At 40.6% G+C, this 21164-nt stretch overlaps 1 protein-coding gene across 1 annotated transcript in view; it reads right to left on the bottom strand.

Annotated features, from left to right (window-relative positions):
• Positions 1-21164, bottom strand: part of LRMDA (leucine rich melanocyte differentiation associated) — a 978066-nt gene that overhangs the window by 366049 nt on the left and 590853 nt on the right. Inside the window, exon 5 of the mRNA XM_032231521.1 lies at positions 17739-17865. Coding sequence (XP_032087412.1) covers positions 17739-17865 — 127 coding nt within the window. The remainder of the gene's footprint in view (positions 1-17738; positions 17866-21164) is intronic.

Raw genomic sequence — 21164 nt, forward strand, 5'->3', positions numbered from 1 at the left:
TCATGTTACGACCTCTCTCCACCAAGCTAAATGAGACTGAGTGAATTCAACCTAGCAGAAATTCCTATCAAAGGGGAGGGGGGAGGGAATTAATCCGAGGGTCTGAACGTTCAGAACCTGGGTGGTACAAAGCTCACTTCAGAATTGTTAAAAATCAAAGGTTTATTCGGTTTAGTGCTCAACACACCTGAATTCTAAACCCGTCAACTTGTCAAGAACTTTCATTTACACAAGGCAGACATGTATTATTTGCACACTATGTTGTATGGTTCCTCCCCCAACCCCCTTTACCTTCTAACCAATAAACACATCTTTTTTTTGTTAACTTCAATAATCTCCTTTGATAGGGGGGAAAAGGGGCCCAGAGAATAATTAGCTTTAATAGGCCTTTTGTGAACAGAATGGCACACCAGGATAGCAAGTATAAGTGAGCAAAATGTTTAAATTTATTAAAAAAAACAAAAAAACCAACAACCCACAAGCAACAAAAATTATAGGTTCAGCTTTGTTCCAGGAAAATGTGTATTTCCAATAAATGCATAAAATCCTTTTTAAAAAGTGCACCCATTGAAACTTCATACTTAGGCTGATTTGCTTTCCAAATCATGTAGACAGCACAGTTGTATGCAATCTTTAAACAAGTACAACCGTAGAGAAAAGCAGAGAGAGGTTTAAGAGAGAAATAAAAACACGATCAACTGGCTTGTAATCTTCTTTGCTCTTATTCTGCTCTCTATAGTTGCATTAAATTGCCTGTTGAGAACAATGACATATTTGTGCTTTCTTAGCTGGAGTGATTTGTATTATGTAAAGATTTGGCTAACAGACTAAAGTCACTTTCACACTGAGTGGGATTACATGCTGTTAATAATTTTCTGGATGGCCTGGGTGACCCATAATTCTGGAAAACAAATCTTTGCTTTTGAAGTAACACTGAGCAATAGCACCAGTTAGATTTTTATTTAAGCTTCTGGAACCACAAAGAGTTAGCCTTGACATATCACTTGGACAGAAAGCCGTCTGAAAATAATTTATTTAGGCATATTCAAAACCCACTGGTGAGGTTTTGGTTTCCTGACTTGAAGGAATAGCAATAGCACTTAGACTTACATACTGCTTCATAGTGCTTTTACAGCCCTCTCTAAGCAGTTTACAGAGTCAGCCTCTTGCCCCCAACAATCTGGGTCCTCATTTTACCCACCTCAGAAGGATGGAAAGCTGAGTCAACTTTTAGCCGGTGTGATTTGAACTGCCGAACTGCAGCAAGCAGTCAGGGGATGTTGCCTGCAGTACTGCACTCTAACCACTGCGCCACCTCGGCTCTTTGGAATGGCCATGCCCTGTGGTGGCACAGTGGTTAGAATGCAGTATTGCAGGCTAACTCACTGCTCACTGCCAGGAATTTGATCCTGACCATCTCAAGGTTGACTCAGCCTTCCATCCTTCCGAATTTGGTAAAATGAGGGCCCAGATTGTTGGGGACATGAGGCTGACGCTGTAAACTGCTTAGAGGGGGCTCCAAAACATTAGGAAGTAGTATATAAGTCTAAGGGCTATTGCTAAGGGCTATCGCCAGATACGCTGAGAACTTCAGCACTGGAGACAAAATCCTTGTAAGTGTCTCTTTCTAATCACAGTTGACCAAATAAAGTGTTCAGTTCAATACTGTTCAAACAGAAGAAATTTGACTTTCTCAGACATCAGAATGGAGATGGAAGGATCTGAAAGATCACCACCCCTCGAGAGTAGCAGATTGAGTGGAACCCAGAGGAATATGTGAATATCTGATAAATGATCAGGGAGATATACACTCAGGGTGTGCTATATTCTAGGTGTGGCCTTACTAAGGAATTATAAAGTGGTACTAACACTTCACATGATTTTGATTCTATGCCTCCATTTATACATACATACATACATACATACATACATTAATTAATTAATTAATTAATTAATTAATTAATTAACAATAGATCATGACTAATCTATCATGGAAGAACTTATGGAATATATCTACAGGATTCCCCAGAACACAGTTTGAATAAAGCCAGGACAAATCACTTTGGCAGCTGAACTACCGTATTTTTCTGAGTATAAGACACCTCTTTCACCCCCCGTAAAAGAGTGTGGAAATGTTGGTGTGTCTTATACACTGAATACAAACATTTTTGGCCTCCCAAAGCCCACCCACACCGCCCATTTTTGTAAAAAATGGGTGAAAAATGGGCCATTTTTTGCAAAAATAGGTGTTTTTGCCTCCCCCAGGCCCTCAGTCCCCAGCAGCACTCTGCAGGCTTCAGCAAAATGCCCCCGTTTCTGCAAAAAAATAAGTCATTTCTGTGAAAAACAAGGGGTGTTTTTGCCTTCCCACATCCCTGCTGAAGCCTGCAGAGTGCTCCTGGGGCTGGGAAGGGCAAAAACTTTTTTTCTTATTTGCCTCTTTGCAATCTTGGTGCGTCTTATAGTCTGAAAAATACAGTAACTCGGCTGTTATATTTCCATACATGCAGATGTACTTTGGATGTACATCATTTTGCAATATTACTTTGCAACAATCATGCAATCTCTCCACAGTGTCCCATTGCTTCTTTCCGGTGCGCCATCCTTTTCAGAATTAGAAGCTATGTCATATTAGAGGAACAATTTATTGCTAAATGTCTCCATTAGCATTAGATAGCTCCGTGAAATTATAGTTTGCCAAACAAGTACTAAGGGATTGGACTTAGTCAGAACACTTCGGTCTTCAGTTTTAATTAGTCGTCTGGTCCAGATTGCTTTCAGTGTAAACAATGACTGATAAACCCACTCTGGCTTGGACAATTTATTACATTAGAACCCAACTGCCAACTGTCTGGCTGTTTTAATAAAAATCTATTTTGTAAAGTTTATGTTTTATTGCATGTAGGGCTCCCTTTATTGGTTAACATTTTGGAATGGTGGAAAAGGCTATGAATTTAGAAACTGACTGCATCCATATCATATTTAAAACTTAATGCTATTTTATTAAAGACATATGGCCCTCCAATGTACACATATTAAATGTCATGTAGGAAAAGTAGCAGTTTAAATCATGGTCAAATTCATTTTTGACCTGACTCAGGAGGCCTCCCATGTTCTGAACTATTTCTTTGTAAATCTGGCAGTTTAACCACGTTCATAAATCATTTTCAAAGCACACTATTTCTTAATTTCAGTGCATTAGAAAGCGTTTGGCCTACACAGCATACTGTTTGCGGCAGTTATGTGATCTACGCTGCACATTTATCTACACGATGCTGCAGGAGAGGGAGAAATGGTCTCTTAATTTATTTTATTTTTAAAACACAGTATTTACTTCCTTCCTTGTACTAAAAAAAAAACCCTGCGAAAATAAGTCCCTTGATTACATTTCCAGGTTGAAACTGACATTTCGCTAGTATTTTGTGTGGCTGGCTTGTACCCATTAATTTTCAGATTGTATGTTAGTCATACAAAAGCAGCAGTAATTTAATGCTTCAAAGGCCGTACAGGAGTATCTTCAAAAGGAAGAAGCAATACAGATTGCCAACTTTGTCAAACTCTGTGAAAAATTACATTTCTGCACCACTGAAGCAGTCATACAACTGGGTTGTGTTGTCTTCATGACAACGCACAAGCAAACATTCATTTACCTAGAGGGAAAATGAACCTGTTTTTAAAAACAACCCACCCCCTCAAAAGGAATAGTAAACAGAAGGAAAAATGAAAAGTGCAGACAAAAAGTCCTGTGCAATGTTCAGCCTCCCTTTCTGTCAATCTAGACTTGCTAAATCCAAGTGGAATTAATCCTAGAAACTTTGCCACCTCGAGAGAAATGTGTACGTGTATATTTGCATGTAGGTATACGTATATAAAAGAAACCTACATTCCACCCCTCCAAGGGAAATAAATAACTGTTGTGCCCCCCCCCCCCTTTCACAGCCAGCAGAGCTGGCAGCAGATTTGGATAGTGAGGAGGTTGGGGAGGAAGATGGGCCAGTCCTGGACTCTGGGGAAGGCTCTGATGAGGGCTCTGCGTCAGAGGCAGAGATGTGGCCAGGGCCGTCTGACAGTTATCAGCTGCCTTCAGAGTCGGACACCAGTGAGGCAGACAAACAGCGGAAGTCTGTTCCCAGGATCAGCTGGCTGGCATGCATGTACACACCGGAAACCCAAAGACCAGCTGGCAACGCCGCGCATGCCCACATAAAGGGCTCTGCGTGCCACCTCTGGCATGCGTGCCATATGTTCGCCATTATGGATCTAGACTTATTCTTTTCCATAAAATGGCCAAGAAGAAGTCTACGAATGGGAGTCCAAAAACTGACCCCTGGGAGCCAGTCTTGCCCACTGAGCTGACCATCAGGGTTAAACTCCAGATTTTTCTTACACCTCTTTGCTAACCATCATTGTTCAAAGTCATTGGAGTCCCTGATACTTGCAGGTAGACCAGTGGTGGGTTCCTACCAGTTTGGACTGGTTCAGCCAAATCGGTAGTGGTTTGGCACTGGAACTGGCACCGACCCAGGTCTGCCATGCCCTCAAACCAGTACTCCAGGAGGCACCATAGGTGCCACCATCTTGTTTTAATTGTACTGTGCATGCGTGCGCAGCGCGCACATGAGCAAACTGGCAGTAGTGCCTGCCAGAACCCACCCCTGGGATAGACATACAGTTGGCCTCCAGGATCACCCTTTTGGCTGACAGCACCTTCTACAATTGTGCTGACTTTTTCATCATCACCATTATCCCAGCCATGTGATGGCAGAAAGGCTAAGCCTAACTAAAAAGGCCAAACTTTTTTTTTTCAAAAAAAATCCGAGAGGGACACCAGCTGTTCTCCCTTTTTTTCTTTTGTATATTAGCTTGGCTTTAAATGTTCCTGATAACTCATTTAAGTGACACGGATAAAAGCCAGAGGGCTCATGCTCAGAAGTCCAAACTTTCAAGATGTGTATCAGTAGTGAAGGATATAAGGAGCTGGAAAAATGTATATATTTATCTTAAGGTTCAGAACTGGGTATTGCATTTTCTTTTAATGTTCTCAGGATTATTGATTTGCTGCAGTCTAGAAAGGCCCCTTCTGTTTGACACTTTAAAAAAGAAAAAAGAAAAACATACCCCAGATGAATGAGAGAGATTTCAAAGTAATAAAACAAGGAATTCAGAGCAAAGTGTGACACTCCCTTTCATGAGCCCCTTTGAGTTGACCTATCCTTGTGAAATAAAAGGAAGAGGTGGAAATGATGATTATAAGGCAAGCTGTCCAAAGACAAGTTTGTAGGAGAAGGAAAAGGCAGAATCTGGGGACAGAGAGAAAAGAGGAATCAGACTATAATCCCTACGTAGTCACAAGTCCAACCTTCCTTGGTCCTTATCTATCTCTACCAGATATGGCCATTACTTGAGAAGATTCCTATGTATAGGCTTTTAGCAATAAACCAGCTTTATGTGTGGACCTGGTCTTTTGTGCCTTGTGCCAAATAGCATCCAAAAGTAAATCAGAGTCTAAGGCAAAGTATTGCTCAAAGTTCCAATTTATTAAGAGAGCCATGTTGGCACATCTGGGAAAACCCGAATCTGAAAGCTTCCCGGTTTTCCCCACCTAGTTGAAAGTTCAAGATCTTGCCTCCACACCCACAAGTTCATCACATAGTTCAATCTTCCACTGCCAAGCTAGCAGTTCCTCCTATCCTGTTCCGGTCAGGTGCAGAGGTGGAGAGACAAAGGATGACCTTGGCTTTCTTGTTATGGCTACATCGCATCTCACTTGTACAATCCCCCCTCCCATTTTCCCACAATAGAAAAATGCATAGTAGAATAATAGAAAGTGTGGCAGGCCAAAGATCCAAAAGAAAATATGGCTGCAGGCCTAACACCTGACAGTTCAGAAGTTTCTGGATCAGATTGGAAATCATCCTAAGTAAGACACTGGGTTTGTATTTCTAGGCCCATAGAAAGCAATGTGAACCACTGTTCATTCAATTGAACAATGGTATATACAAAATGAACACAACCCTTTATTGTTTGATTTTACAAATCCTGCTTTGGTTTCAATCTTTACAGGGAATGATTTTATCATAAAACATTTTCAGTTTTTAAAACCCCCGAACCCCTAAATACTTTAAAATTCCTCTTTCCTTTCTTGACTAGAAGAATGCTTCTGCAGGCATATGGGTACAGGTTTATTGTATATTGTGTATACACATATGTACGTATGTACTTGTGTGTACACATATGTACGTATGTACGTGTGTGTGTGTGTAAATGCATCTATCTAATCTATCTGTCTGTCTGTCTATCCATCCATCCATCCATCCATATCTGTATCATCTCTCTATATTGAAATCTCTCTATAATGAAATCTCTCTATACTGAATCTATCTATCTATCTATCTATCTATCTATCTATCTATCTATCTATCTATCTATCTATCATCATCTTCCTACCTTCCTTCCTAGATCTCTCTCTCTCTCTCTTTCCATCCATATATGTATCACCCTTCTATCTCTAAATCTATCTATCTATCTATCTATCTATCTATCTATCTATCTATCTATCTATCTATCTATCTATCTATCATATTATATTAATATTATTGTACTAATCAGAGAATCTAGTCCAGCATCAATCTCCAGCAGTGACTAACTGCAAGCCTACAAACAGAGCATCTAAGCCTGTCTTGTTACACTCTCTAGAAATCATGGTGTGATGTGATGGTATCAGCTCTTATTAGGCTGTTAGGCATGAGGGATGATGGTGGCAGACTCCGAGATACTCTGCAGGTGAAGAGCTGCAAGTTCAACCTCTCTTTCATGTCAACATGACTAAAATCAACCAGAGAAAGAGGAGGAGAATAGTAGGTCAGTGCCCCCATTCCCAATTACTTCAGCTAGTCCAGAAGGAGACCATAATCAATGATTTAATACAATAGCAGAGTTGGAAGGGACCTTGGAGGTCTTCTAGTCCAACCCCCTGCCTAGGCAGGAAGCCCTATACCGTTCCAGACAAATGGCTATCCAACATCTTCTTAAAGACTTCCAGTGTTGGGGCATTCACAACTTCTGGAGGCAAGCTGTTCCACTGATTAATTGTTCTAACTGTCAGGAAATTTCTCCTCAGTTCTAAGTTGCTTCTCTCCTTGATTAGTTTCCACTCATTGCTTCTTGTTCTACCCCCAGGTGTCTTGGAGAATAGTTTGACTCCCTCTTTGTGGCAACCCCTGAGATATTGGAACACTGCTATCATGTCTCCCTTAGTCCTTCTTTCTATTAAACTAGACATACCCAGTTCCTGCAACCGTTCCTCATATGTTTTAGTCTCCAGTCCCCTAATCATCTTTGTTGCTCTTCTCTGCACTCTTTCTAGAGTCTCCACATCCTTTTCTACATTGTGGTGACCAAAACTGAATGCAGGATTCCAAGTGTGGCCTTACCAAGGCATTATAAAGTGGTATTAACCCTTCACATGATCTTGATTCTATCCCTCTGTTTATGCAGCCTAGAACTGTGTTGGCTTTTTTGGCAGCTGCTGAACCCTGCTGGCTCATATTTAAATGGTTGTCCACTAGGACTCCAAGATCCCTCTCACAGTTACTACTATTGAGGAAGATACCACCTATACTGTACCTGTGCATTTTGTTTTTCTTGCCTAAATGTCTCTTTTCACCATTGAATTTCATTTTATTAGATAGTGCCCAATGTTCAAGTTCGTCAAGATCCTTCTGTATCTTTAGCCTATGTACCGGAGTGTTGGCTATTCCTGCCAGCTTGGTGTCATCTGCAAATTTGATGAGTTCCCCATTTATTCCCTCATCCAAATCATTGATGAAGATGTTGAAGAGTACTGGGCCTAAAACAGAGCCTTGGGGTACTCCACTGCATACCTCCCTCCATGTAGATGCAGTTCCATTGAGGACTACACATTGAGTGTGGTTGGTCAGCCAGTTACGAATCCATCTGGTTTCACCAAAGCTCATCAGGCACCATCAATACTGGCTGTCCATTTGCACCTAAATGCTCATCCCAAGCATATTTACTTCTGGTTGGTTTATTTTGCAACAGCCTATCCCTTTTTTGTTTTGTTCAGGGGACCATTATTTAAAAAAAACATTATTAAAAGTTTGTTAGCAACAATACTTTAATGTTAATATCTTTCCTTCCTCTGGATAAACTCTGGGAAAAGAATACACCTGTGCTTCTCCAAAAGGATTTAACTCTTAGAAACTCTTGCAAAAAAAGAAAATAACATAGAACATCGAATATGAACAGAATAGAATAGAATATGGAATAAGAATAGAGTAGAAGAGAAGAGAATACAAAAGAAGAGAATAGAATATGGAATAAGAATAGAATAGAATATAGAATATGGAATAGGAATAGAATAGAATAGAATAGAATATGGAATAAGAATAGAGTTGAAGAGAATACAAGAGAAGAGAAGAGTAGAGAATATGGAATAAGAATAGAATAGAATAGAATATGGAATAAGAATAGAGTAGAAGAGAAGAGAATACGAAAGAAGAGAAGAGTAGAGAATATGGAATAAGAATAGAATAGAATAGAATATGGAATAAGAATAGAGTAGAAGAGAATACAAGAGAAGAGAAGAGTAGAGAATATGGAATAAGAATAGAATAGAATAGAATAGAATAGAATAACAGAGTTAGAAGGGACCTTGGAGATCTTCTAGTTGACCCCCCCTGCTTAACAGGAGACACTAGGCATTTCAAACAAATGGTTGCCCAATCTCTTTCTCAAAACGTCCAGTGGTGGAGCACCCACAACTTTTGAAGGCAAGCTATTCCATTGGTTGATTGCTCTCACTGTTAGGAACTTTCTCCTTAGTTCTAGGTTGCTTCCAGAGGTGAGCATCACATAATGTAGCAACCGATTCAGCCAGAACCAAAAATGTCAGCAGTGCACACAGCATCAAAACCAGAATTATATAGGATGGAATAGCACTGGGGTGGTTGGGCGGGGCCCAAGCGCTGGTTGGATCTACCAGTTAACCTGACGCATGCTGCACGCTCAGGCGCTGTTCAATGTAAATTGTTCTGCGTGCATGTGCAGAACAATTTACAGTGGATTGCAAATGCGCAGTCACTAAAATCCAACATGGTGGCCACATCAGCGGCGGCGAGGAAACTGGTTCGGGGGCGTGTCAAGCTCTGCGACCCAGGCCTGAATTCCACTACCAGTCCGATTCAACTGGGCCAATCCAGCAGCAACCAACCTCTGCAGCCCCCCCGTGGCTGCTTCTCTCCTTGGTAATGGTTAGTTTCCATCCATTGTTTCATTTGAAGATTGATCAAGGTGTCCCAAAGGTGGTTTTCAAAAGGCAACTGGACAGTTGTAACTGAATGATGGGTAATGGAAAGATTTATATTCTTTGCAGGCATTTTTGATCAAGGTGTTCCCCAAATCTAAAACTCCAAGGGCTTCTCTAATATACGTATCTACTCAGACACTTCATCATATCTTAAACTCAATATGTCTAAGACTAAACCCAACTCCTTGGAGTCCCAAGCTTTTCTTCCTTGATCTGTTTATCAGTTGACAAGATAACTATCCATCTTGCTGAACAGAGCTTTCAATTTGCTCCTATCTTCTCTATTCAGACCTGTACTGGCAAAATCACTCAACTTGCTCATCACTCTTAACTATCTAGCTTTTCCCCCCTCCACAGTTCCTTCTTATCCTCAAATAACATACAGTTCTTTAAAAAGGGTGTAGCTACCACACTTGGTCTGCCAGTATCTCTTTAGGGTTCTAGAATAAGTGGGATCAAAATATTCAATGTATTTGGGTTCTGGATTTTGGCATGGTTTGGAGAGGTATTAGCGGGGGGGGGGGAGGGCTTCACATAACTTAACAACCAGTTTGCCTAGTGCAGAACCAAAAATATGAGTGTGTATGTGTATGCATACTTCGTTTGCATGAGCACCTTCCTCCGTTGAAACACAAGGCAATGGAACAAACAGCAAAAGGTTAGAACTCTGGTTTGTGTAAGTTACCAATTGACTAAGGACCCAGATAAATTTGAAATAAGATTTTAAAATTGATTATTAGAATGACTTCCTTGCAAAAATGCTTTTGTTTTGAATACCTTTAAAAAACATCATGGCATTCGGCCCTCTCAATTCCTGGCAAACAGATGGGGATGAAATGGAGGTAGTGACAGATTTTATTTTCCTGGGCTCCAAGATCACCGCAGATGGGGACTGCAGCCAAGAAATTAAAAGACACTTGCTCCTGGGGAGAAAAGCTATGGCAAATCTAGACAGCATGCTAAAAAGCAGAGACATCACCCTGCCAAGAAAAGTGTGTATAGTCAAGGCTATAGGTTTCCCAGTTGCAATGTACGGCTGTGAAAGTTGGACCATAAAGAAGGCTGAGTGCCAAAGAATGGAGGCCTTTGAACTCTGGTGCTGGAGTCCCTTGGACTGCAAGGCAATCAAACAGGTCAGTCCTAGAGGAGATCAACCCTGACTGTTCTTTAGAAGGCCATATCCTGAATAGGAAACTCAAATACTTTGGCCACCTAATGAGAAGGAAGGACTCACTGGAGAAGAGCCTCATGCTGGGAAAGATTGAGGGCAAAAGAAGAATGGGACGACAAAGAAAGAAGTGACTGGATGGAGTCATCAAAGCAGTCAGCATGAGCTTGAATGGACTCCAGAGGATGATAGAGGACAGGAAGGCCTGGAGAAACATTATCCATGGGGTCACAATGGGTCAGACATGACTTCGCAACTAACAACAACAAAAACAACAACATAAGATGAGACTTTGAAACACTAGATGCTAGAAAGAACTAGAACGTTTACAATTAGGGGAGAAGAACACTTAAATTACTAAGACAAAATGACACAAAATATTGTAATGTTTGGTATATTGAAGGATATTTTTGAAGTCAGCATTTAAATTTAAGAATATCTGCTTCCATAGATAGATTGTATTTAAAAGGGGATTGTGTTATTGAAGAGGAACAAGCTTTACAGGTAAAGAAGACTCAGACTGATCTGAATTATATGGGAAAAGATACTAGAGTAGACATATTAAAAAAAACTAGCAAATGTCTTAATAATTAAAAAGGTTATACAAACAACAAATGAAGCAAGTGACCTCAATCACTCTCTTGGGTTATAGTTTTTGTCTAATTGTGTAACTTAGCTATAGGATAGTGGCTACTTCACTTAAATGAATCTGAAAGAAGCTATGTAGGATCTGGGTGGGAGGCGATCAGGAAATCCATGCCTATAAACTAGAATCAGAATTCCAGAAGAAGGCAATTGCAAAGCACTAATGTCAAGAAAACTTCATGGATATGTCCATCAAGCTTATCAAATATAGGCTTTGATCCAAAAGAGATTTCATAGTGGATATTCTAGAAATATTTGCTGAAAATTCAAAATATATATTTAAAAAACCCTCTTGTTTTGGAGTATTCTTAGAGAATTCCTATTAACAGGGGTTGGCAGGAAAATGTTGTGTTCCTTTACAAATAAGAGAATGGACTTGGCATTTTATGTCCAAATGATTGCACGCTCACTCGCTCTCCTCCTCCCTCCCCTTTCTCTCCCGCTCCCTCCCTTCCCTCTCTTTCCATCCCTCTCTCTCTTTCTCTCCCTCCCACCTCCTCTCCCTCCCTCCTCATCCCTCTCCCTCCTTTTCCCCTTCTCCCTCTTTTTCTCCTTCCCACCTTCTCTCTCTCTCTCCTTCATTCCTCCTCTCTTTCTCCCCTCTCCCTCCCTCTTTCTCTCCCTCCCTTTTCCTCTCTCTCTCCTTCCCCCTTTCTCTCTCCCTCCCTCCCTCTCTCTCTCCCTCCCTCTTTCTCTCCCTTCTTTCTCCTCTCTCTCTCCCTCCTTTCTCCCTCCCTCTCCCTCTACTGTCCCTCCTCCTCTGCACCTGTTACTCACTGCTGGTACTCCTGTACACGCTTCTGCAGAACAAGGGCACAGCTCTAAATAATTATGTCAGCGAAATGACAAGTGCAGGAACAGAGATGAATAATTACAAAGCCGAGACATAATTAAGCAACTTTGACTGTCGTATTCTTCAGCTGTCATTCTGATGTGAAGAGCTGTCAGACACAGCAACATACTTCACACTGGACAGGCCTCTTCTACTTTGATCAACCCTTATGCTGAAAAAATGAGCTTATGGTACGGTCATTAAATGAAGCTCCCTTGTTTGGCACGTTGCCCCTTGCCTAGCAAGACTTCCGCGTTTTATTTTTATTTTAAATCAAGCATCAGACGGATGTTCAATATTTTGACATTTCTAAATATAAACATCGCTGGGTAATGAAGTTCAACTCATTTCACACAGCAAGAGAAAGCCCAGCATTGCTAAGTTAAGCTGTTTTCTAATGAATGGGGCCGTGCCTTCCCCATTATGACAGTCCCATCATAAACAGACTCGGAGCCACAAAAGATGAAATGAAGCAAAGGAAAAGCAAGCCGCATTCTGCTAAGAAAACATAGCATAAAATAAAAGAACTTTTTAAAAAATCCGAGAAAGGCAGGGAGTTGGGGAGAATTAAATATTTATCATTTCCTCAGACGTTGGGTGTTTGCTCGTTACTTTTGCATATAAGTAAACATAAGCCAGGGACGTTTACTCATTCTTGGATTTAGTAGTAGTTATTTATTTCAAGACGCTGAGCCTGTCGATCAGAAAGGTTGGCAGTTCGGTGGTTTGAATCCCTAGCACTGCCTAAGGGAGTGAGCTCCCATTACTTGTCCCAGCTTCTGCCAACCTAGCAGTTCGAAAGCACATAAAAATGCAAGTAGAAAAATAGGAACCACCTTTGACGGGAAGGTAACAGCGCTTTGTGCCCTCAGGGTTTAGTCATACTGGCCACATGACTATGGAGATTGCTTCAGACAGCGCTGGCTCTTCGCCTTAGAAATGGAGATGAGCACCACCCCTAAAGTCGGGAACGACTAGCACATATGTGCGAGGGTAACCTTTACCTTAATTATAAGGTGGAGGAAAATATTCTGCCTCCATGTTGCTTTTAGAGAAGCCAAGGTGCTCTCTAAAGAGTGAAATGAAAGCAATTCTTGTAGTGTAACCCTACTCTTGTATCACTACTTCCCCCCCTTCTGAACATGTTCTCGGATGCCAATGTAGCGCCATAAAATTAGACTTAAATTTAGACACTTGGTGAAAATAAGACTAAAGGCAGCATGGAGTTCAAAAAAAGCACAATTCTGTGTCAAGCCAATTAATGTTTTTAAGAATACTTCATTTTCCTTCTGATAATTATTTCCATACCAAATCTCACAAATTCCTCTCAACGCCCACATTTTAATATACATAGATTTGAAATTAATACGAATCTAATGAGGAATATGGGTAAACAATCCCAACCAACCAATCAATCATTATTGGGGTCATAGACCAGCAAAAGTAATAATCTTTTTTTTTTAACCATATAGTCATATTCCACAGTGAATTCGATTAAGGTGTAAGAATATGGTCAGGGAGAAACAAATTGCACTGATATATTGAAATCTTACTGGCAGCAAAAGAATTATGGACAATCTAAGTATCTGAAGATATTTGATGTTGCACCAAACATTTCTACAAAGCATAATGTCAGGGTTCCAAGTAAGACCCCCCACGAAAGAAGACTCCGAGGTTTGAGTTTCCTCAAAGTTTCATTTTATTAGAGATGTCATATTGGCACATCTGGGAAAAGCCAAATCTGAAAGCTTCCAGGTTTTTCCCACCCAAATAAAAAGACAAGTCCCCGTTCAGCACCCACCTGTCCATCACATGTCATCTGTCCATCACATGGTCCAATCAGGCACTGTCCAAAACTGGAGACACCTCCCAGTCACACCACTCAAGGGGCAGGGTAGGATGTCCTTGACTCTCTGGGAAAGGACTGTTATTTTGACTATATATACCTCACACATATAATCCCCCCTCCCAGTTTCCCACAGCAATAAATGTGGCAGACCGGAAGGCTCAACGCAAAAGATGATTTGCGACGGTTTCCGTAGACCTTCCCAAAGTCATCTTTTCTATAAATTCTTTTACCGTTGTAGCCTCATAACCTCAAAAATGGTCCAGAAGCTGCGACTGGTAGAGACGGGTCTGCCTACTCTAAGATGAGTGACATCTTACAATTTCAAAGCTCAATTTCTTCAAACAATATCCAAATATCAGCTTGCGGAGACCTGGAGAGATTATTCTCATGGCTGGTTTGTCTCACAATTTACAAATACAGGAGTAAAGTTTTGCAGACCTCGCTGTTGAGAAAATCTTCTTTTAGATGACCACTGAAGACTATTCCGTTAATTCGGGCATTTATAGGATAGTAGCTTGTCTATCAGAAGGTTGGCAGTTCAGCGGTTCAAATCCCTAGTGCTGCGTAATGGAGTGAGCTCCTGTTACTTGTCCCAACTTCTGCCAACCTAGCAGTTCGAAAGCATGTAAAATGCAAGTAGAGAAATAGGAACCACCTTTGGTGGGAAAGTAACAGCATTCCATGCGCTTTCAGCGTTTAGTCATCCTGGCCACATGACCACAGAAACGTCTTCAGACAGGGCTGGCTCTTTGGCTTTGAAACAGAGATGAGCACCATCCCCTAGAGTCGGGAACGACTAACACATACAGTATGTCCAAGGAGAAGTTTTACCTTTACCGTTTAGCTACTCTAGAGTCAGATTCAGTGGTGGCATTCAGCCGGTTCAGACTAGTTCAGGCAAACCGATAGTGGTGACCTGCGGGTGCGCCCGCCCCGCCCACCCACCTGCCCCGGCACTATGCTGTCCTATTTAGCAACATTTTCTAAGCCACACACATGCGTGCAAGGTGCATGTGTCAGCAAATTCATGCATGGAAGGCCACATTTATGCACAGAATGCGCGCCCTCACATTTTCAATGTATAATGTAAAATTATGTGAAACCCACCTCTGGTCAGATTGCCTTTCAGAGCTGGACATATTGGGTTCTTCTTTCTAAGGACGTGTGTGTGTGTTATGGTTGATGGTTTCAAAATGTTTTGCAAACTTTTCTGAGCCAGGATTAGTAATATGGGACTACAATAATGATAATCATTAGAGTACTTGCGGTCATCCTAGTAACAACTTCCAATGTAGTCTGTGTGGTTACGGGCAAGGATTTGCACATACAGATTTTATGCAACAAATTCATTTTAACAGATTCAAGCCAACTCCAGACTTTCTCGGATAAACCACTAGATGGGCAACATATAATAAAGCATAATAATAATAATCCTAACACCAAGAGGCATTTGCTCATGATACCTAAAATGCTTACAAAAGGTAATATATTAGCTAAGACCTAGCAATTCCACAGCAAGAAATTTTTTAAAAAGCCTGTTCAAAACATTAAACTGGAACTGAGCGCTAAAAGGATTGGAGAAATAACTACATGTTTTGGAGAAAGATTTAGCAGATAACTAATTCAAAAATTATATTGTTTGCAAGATGGAATGGAATGATTGGAAAAAAGCCCCAAGACTTCAGGTTACCCAGTGAGTTTAGAAAATTTTATTTCAGACAATGGACTGCAGGAAGAGACTATCAATTAGAAACTGTCCTTAAACTCACTTTTTCCTTGATTAACATCCCTTTAAAAGAGATAAGGTGTCAACTGGGTTGAAAACTTTCAGATTTAAAATATGGTGATATTAGTACATTGGTGTTTGATATCAACTGTTATAAAAATATAGCAGTTGTAATTTGCTATCATTACCAAAAACTAGATGGATGGTGCTATAATATCTGCAGGTTGCAAGATTTAGGAATGGAAGAAGCCGTTTGCTAAAAACAAACAGTTTCACTTATTGTGAGGGTCAGAATATTTTAAGACATTAGTAAAGTATGAGCCCAACTGTCTAATAAGAACTATTAAAAATATTAATAGAAATGATGATTAATTTTCTTCTTGCCTCTTCTTATAGGTAGTCCTCGACTTATGACCCCAAGTGAGCCCCCAAATGTATGTTGCTAAGTGAGATGATGGTTAAGCGAGTTTTGCTCCATTTTACAACCTTCCTTGCCACCGTTGTTAAGTGAATCACTGCACTTGTTAAGTTAGGAACACAGTTGTTAAGTGAATCTGGCTTCCTAACAGACTTTGCTTGTCAGAAGGTCGCAAAAAGGGTTTACATGACCCCGAGACACTGCAACCATCATAAATACGAGTCAGTTGCCAAGGATCTGAATTTTGATCACATGACCATCAGGATGCTACATTGGTCATAAGTGTGAAAAATGGTTATAAATCACTTGTTTCAGCTCTGTTGTCACTTTGAACAGTCACTAAATCAACCATTGTTAAGTCGAGGTCTACCTGTACAAACTATAGGTGTATTTGTGTACACAGTGTACAGATGTTGAAATAAATAAAGGCAAAGGTAAAGGTTGCCCTCAAACATATGTGCCAGTCATTCCCAACTCTAAGGGGCGGTGGTCATCTCCATTTCAAAGCCGAAGAGCCAGAGCTATCTGAAGATGTCTCAGTGGTCATGTGGCCGGCATGACTAAACCCCAAAGGCACACGGAACATTGTTACCTTCCCACCAAAGGTGGTTCCTATTTTTCTACTTGCATTTTTACATGCTTTCAAACTGCTAGGTTGGCAGAAGCTGAACAAGTAACAGGAGCTCACTCCATTACATGGTGCTATGGATTCGAACCATTGAACTGATGACCTTTCTGATCAACAAGCTCAGCATCTTAGCCACTGAGCCACGGCATCCCTTTGAAATAAATAAATACTACTAAATCCAAGAATGAGTAAATGATCAGAGGAAGAATTTTTGCCAGTTCTTCCTCCAGCAAAGACCTCACCCTGCCCTGCTCTCAAAGTTTTCCCAATTCTCAAGAGCAGGTTAAGAGGTAACACAGATCAGCATGGCAGAAAAATTAAAGGGGAAAACCAAAGAAAACTAAACCTGAGAAAATGATATTTGCTTTTTTTTCTGGATTTCACCCAGCAAATTATTTTTAAAGTGATATCAACGACATTTCTAATGCTTGGCACGTGAGAACTAACCAGTAAACTTAACATGACTTGGTGGATTAAACGTGATGATCAATGTTATAAAGTCAATGCATATATGGTGAACATTAATTTCGGTACACAGTGGTGGGATTCGACCGGTGTAACAACTGGTTTGCTTCACGCGAACTTTGTGCACATTTTTCAGTTGAGAACAGCCCTAAAACTTACCTTTTCCTGAAGTCCCGGTGAGTAAAACAGCTGAGACGCAGCAATCTGTTCTGCCGTGCAAATCAGCTGAGAGGATATTGGTAAGTAGAGCGCAGGGAGGGGCCAGAGATCCAACCTGATCGTCGGAGCCAACCAGTTCGCTCCCAGCTGATCGTCGAAGCTACCCGTTCTCTTGAACTAGTCTGAACCAGCTGAATCCCAACCCTGAAGTAAATGTATGCAACAAATTGATTTTTCCACCCATGGACACCAGAAATTCTTCCTGACAGTCACCGATTCCTTAAATGGCCATGCGCAACGTAATCAAAAGAACAAAGCAGTTGAAAAAGAGAATGCTAAGTTTAGCCAGTTGAATAAAATGTTGACATTTGTTCTTGCCATCTAGGTTTATTTTCAGCTGAAGAACAAAGCTAGGCAAAAAATTCGAAACCGAGTTGTCTCCAGCTGGCTGTTCCTTCCAAAAAAAAAAAAAACCCAACAACAACCACGATTCACATGAAGGCCATGTTGAGCGGCTTACCTCATTATCCAGGGGCTTTGCCACTTTCATGAAGGCTCCCCTCACAATGGCCTCTTCCCGTTCCTTGCTGCTGACTTTTCGAGAATCCAGGAACTTCAGGTTGGTTAATTTATGAAGGACAAAATGCCTAATAAAACAAAGAAATACAGGTTTCAGAGGTTAGAAAATCCTTTCCACTTAAAATGCCATTTTCCAAGGTAATGTATTTAAGACAAGCGCATTTTAAGGAAGGATCTCTATTTCAGTATTTATTTTTCCTTACTTCCTTCCTGCCTGCCTGCCTCCCTCTCTCTTTCTTTCTCTTTCTTTCTCTTTCTTTCTCTTATTTATTTATTTTTCTTCATTCCTTCCTTCTTTCCTACCTTCTTTCTTTTTCTTTCTTCTTCCTTTCTTTTTCTTCCTTCCCCCTCCCTTTCTTCTTCCTTCCTTTCTATTTATCATTTTCCTTCCTTCCTTCTTTCTTTCTTCCTTCCCTCCCTCTCTTTCTTTCCTTTCTTTCTTCTTCCTTTCTTCTTTCTTCTCTCTCTCCCTCCTTTCTTTCTTTCTTCTTCCTTCCTTTCTATTTATTTATTTTTCCTTCATTCCTTCCTTCTTTCCTATCTTTTTTCTTTCTTTTTCTTTCTTTCTTCTTCCTTCCTATTTATTGTATTTGTTCCTTCATTTCCTTTCTTCTTTCCTACCTTCTTCTTTTCTTCTCTTTTCCTCTTTTGTCTTTCTTCTTCATTTCTTTTTCTTTCCTTCTTCCTCCTTATCTTCCTTCCTTCCCTTCCTCCCTCTCGCTTTATCCCTTTCTTTCCTTTCTTATTTCTTTTCTTTCTTTCTTTCTTTCTTTCCATTTTGCTTCGATAAGCAGCAACTCATGGAATAAGCAATCTTATTTCCTTATAAGCCACATTTTTCACAATCTGTATATGATATATAATATTCAAAACTCCCTATAGGTTGAGTCTTTTCAGGCATGCTACCTATTTCCTCCCTGTCCCAAAGTCTTCTCCTGCATGAAGAATCCTGATCCATGCACCATTTTATGCACAGAAACTCTTTAGTAATGTAGGTGATTGTATGGTTGTTCTACCACCGTGCAGGTTGAAGCGTCATGGTGGCCAGTGCACTGAGAATATTTATCTAAGGTCATAAAATCAGGTGACTCACATAAGCTAGCTTGCTTAGGAAATTCTGATCCCAGTGGGTTAATTTGAGAACTACTTGTGTACCTTTTCCTAGTTAATTCCTCAGTAATCCTGTTAAAATGCTGCACATGATTGTTATATTAGGGTGGCACTAAACAAAATATAACTACATTATTCATAAACCCGTACACCGACTGAAGAAAGGGCATATCTATTTCCTGAATCCTATCCTGGATTTTAACCAAAAAGAGAAAAAATATAGGTGCCAAGTCTAATATCTCAAAAAGCCTTAGGGCTTTATAACAAGTGTCCCAAAGACTCAATTTCTTCAGCTTTGCATGAACAAATAACTTTGGAATTAGGGTTATAGCTATATTTTCTTCCAAGGATGCTAAGGGCACAGCACCAAACAATTTCTGTTGTGTAATCTTGCATGCAGCAGAGATAAAAACTTGTGCAGGCTAACTTGGACTGAGATACTGTATTACTCTTGATTTCTGTTCAAATGATTGCACTCATTATTTGTTGTGTTTTCTTTAAGCAGCAGGGTAACTGCCAGCATTTCATTATTCCTTCTTTTTCAACTAGTCTTTTTTTCCCCAAATTTCCTCCTAAACTTATCCATTCCTTTGCCAGTCAATAACACTCTTGAGACATTCTTGGGTATCAGTCAAAACATAAAATCACTTGAGCAGCCAAGGGAAAAATCATTTTTAAAAAAAATATCTACAGCAACAAAACAACCAAATGTTAAACAACTCAAGGAATCTTGGAGAGTGGAGGGTGGGCAGGAAGTTAAAAAAAAACCATTTATAACAGATTCAAATTACCCCTAAATTAACCTCAGCTAAGTTTCTTCGGGGACATCGTATGCCAGATAAACTTTTCCCTAGCATCTCTTTGGATCCCAGTACTCTTCAAGATCTTCATAAATGACTTAGATGAGGGAATAGAAGGGGAACTTACCAAATTTGTAGATGATACTAAACCAAAAGGACACATATAGACTGGGCAAAACCAGGCTTAACAGCAGAAACTGTGAGAGGGAACTTGGAGTCTTAGTGGACAACCAGCTAAATATGAGCCAACTGTGCAATGGCAGCCAAAAAAGCCAATGCAATCCTAAAATGCATTAACAGAGGGATACAATCAAGATCAAGTGAGGTACTATTACCACTCTATAAAGCCCTAGTAATATCACACCTAGAGTTCTGCATCCAGTTTTGGTCACCACACTATAAAAAAGAAGTTAAGACTGTAGAAAAAGTGCAAAGGAGAGCAACCAGAATGATTAGGGGACTGGAGGCTAAAACATATGAAGAACGGTTCCAGGAACTGGGCATGGCTAGTCTAGTGAAGAGAAGGACCAGGGGAGACATGACAGCAGTCTTCCAATATTTGAGGGGCTGCCACAGAGAGGAAGGGGGTCAAGCTATTTCCCAAAGCCCCTGAAGGCCAGACAAGGAATAATGGATGGAAACTGAACAAGGAGAGATTCAACCTAGAAATAAGGAGGAACTTTCTGGCAGTGAGAATGATCAACCAATGGAACAGAAGTTGTGGGAACTTCATCACTTGAGACTTCTGAGAAGAGATTGAACTGCCATTTGTCAGAAATGATGTAGGGTCTCCTGCTTGAGCAGTTGGACTAGATGACCTATAAAGTCCCTTCAACTCTGTTCATCTGTAATCCGAATGTGCAAAACATTTCAACTTCAGAATAATTTCCCAAAGCAGAACAAAACCCACTGGTCAGTTGTATGCTGCGGTTTTTGGGGATACGACTGGACCAGGCCTTTTGATTTGGCTTCTGTTTGCGACCGTCCTGATTTTTGTAGTCTTTTTCCAGTCTACTTTAGAGTTGCAAAAAACCAGACATATGCCTGCAGCTACTGGATGAGACCAACATGCAGCAATGTTGAAAAGACAGTCACAGCTCAACACTGGAATGCTCACAAGTTCATGCTCGCCTAATACATTTGCCTTATTTTCTCCGAAAAATAAAGCTATGGCAGAACCTTAAGAGACAAAAAAAGTAAGGGATCCTTGGTGTCAGTTACTATTGGCTGCCATAAGAAATGGGGAGGGTGGGGGCATGGTATTTGGGATGGGAATAAATGGTACAGGAGTGAATGGAAAAGGGAGTTTTCTTCTCATCATCTTCTGCGCATGCTGGTGGCCGGTGTTTGGACTTGGTCAAGGCCAACCGTCATGCATACCAACCTGATGATGCCTTTTGGAGATGCACCCCATATGACACCTAAGGGGGTTGCAGATTGGACACTGGGGTGGGGTC

Source organism: Thamnophis elegans, chromosome 15 (assembly GCF_009769535.1).
Source record: "Thamnophis elegans isolate rThaEle1 chromosome 15, rThaEle1.pri, whole genome shotgun sequence".
In the NCBI taxonomy this organism is placed as follows: Eukaryota; Metazoa; Chordata; class Lepidosauria; order Squamata; family Colubridae; genus Thamnophis; species Thamnophis elegans.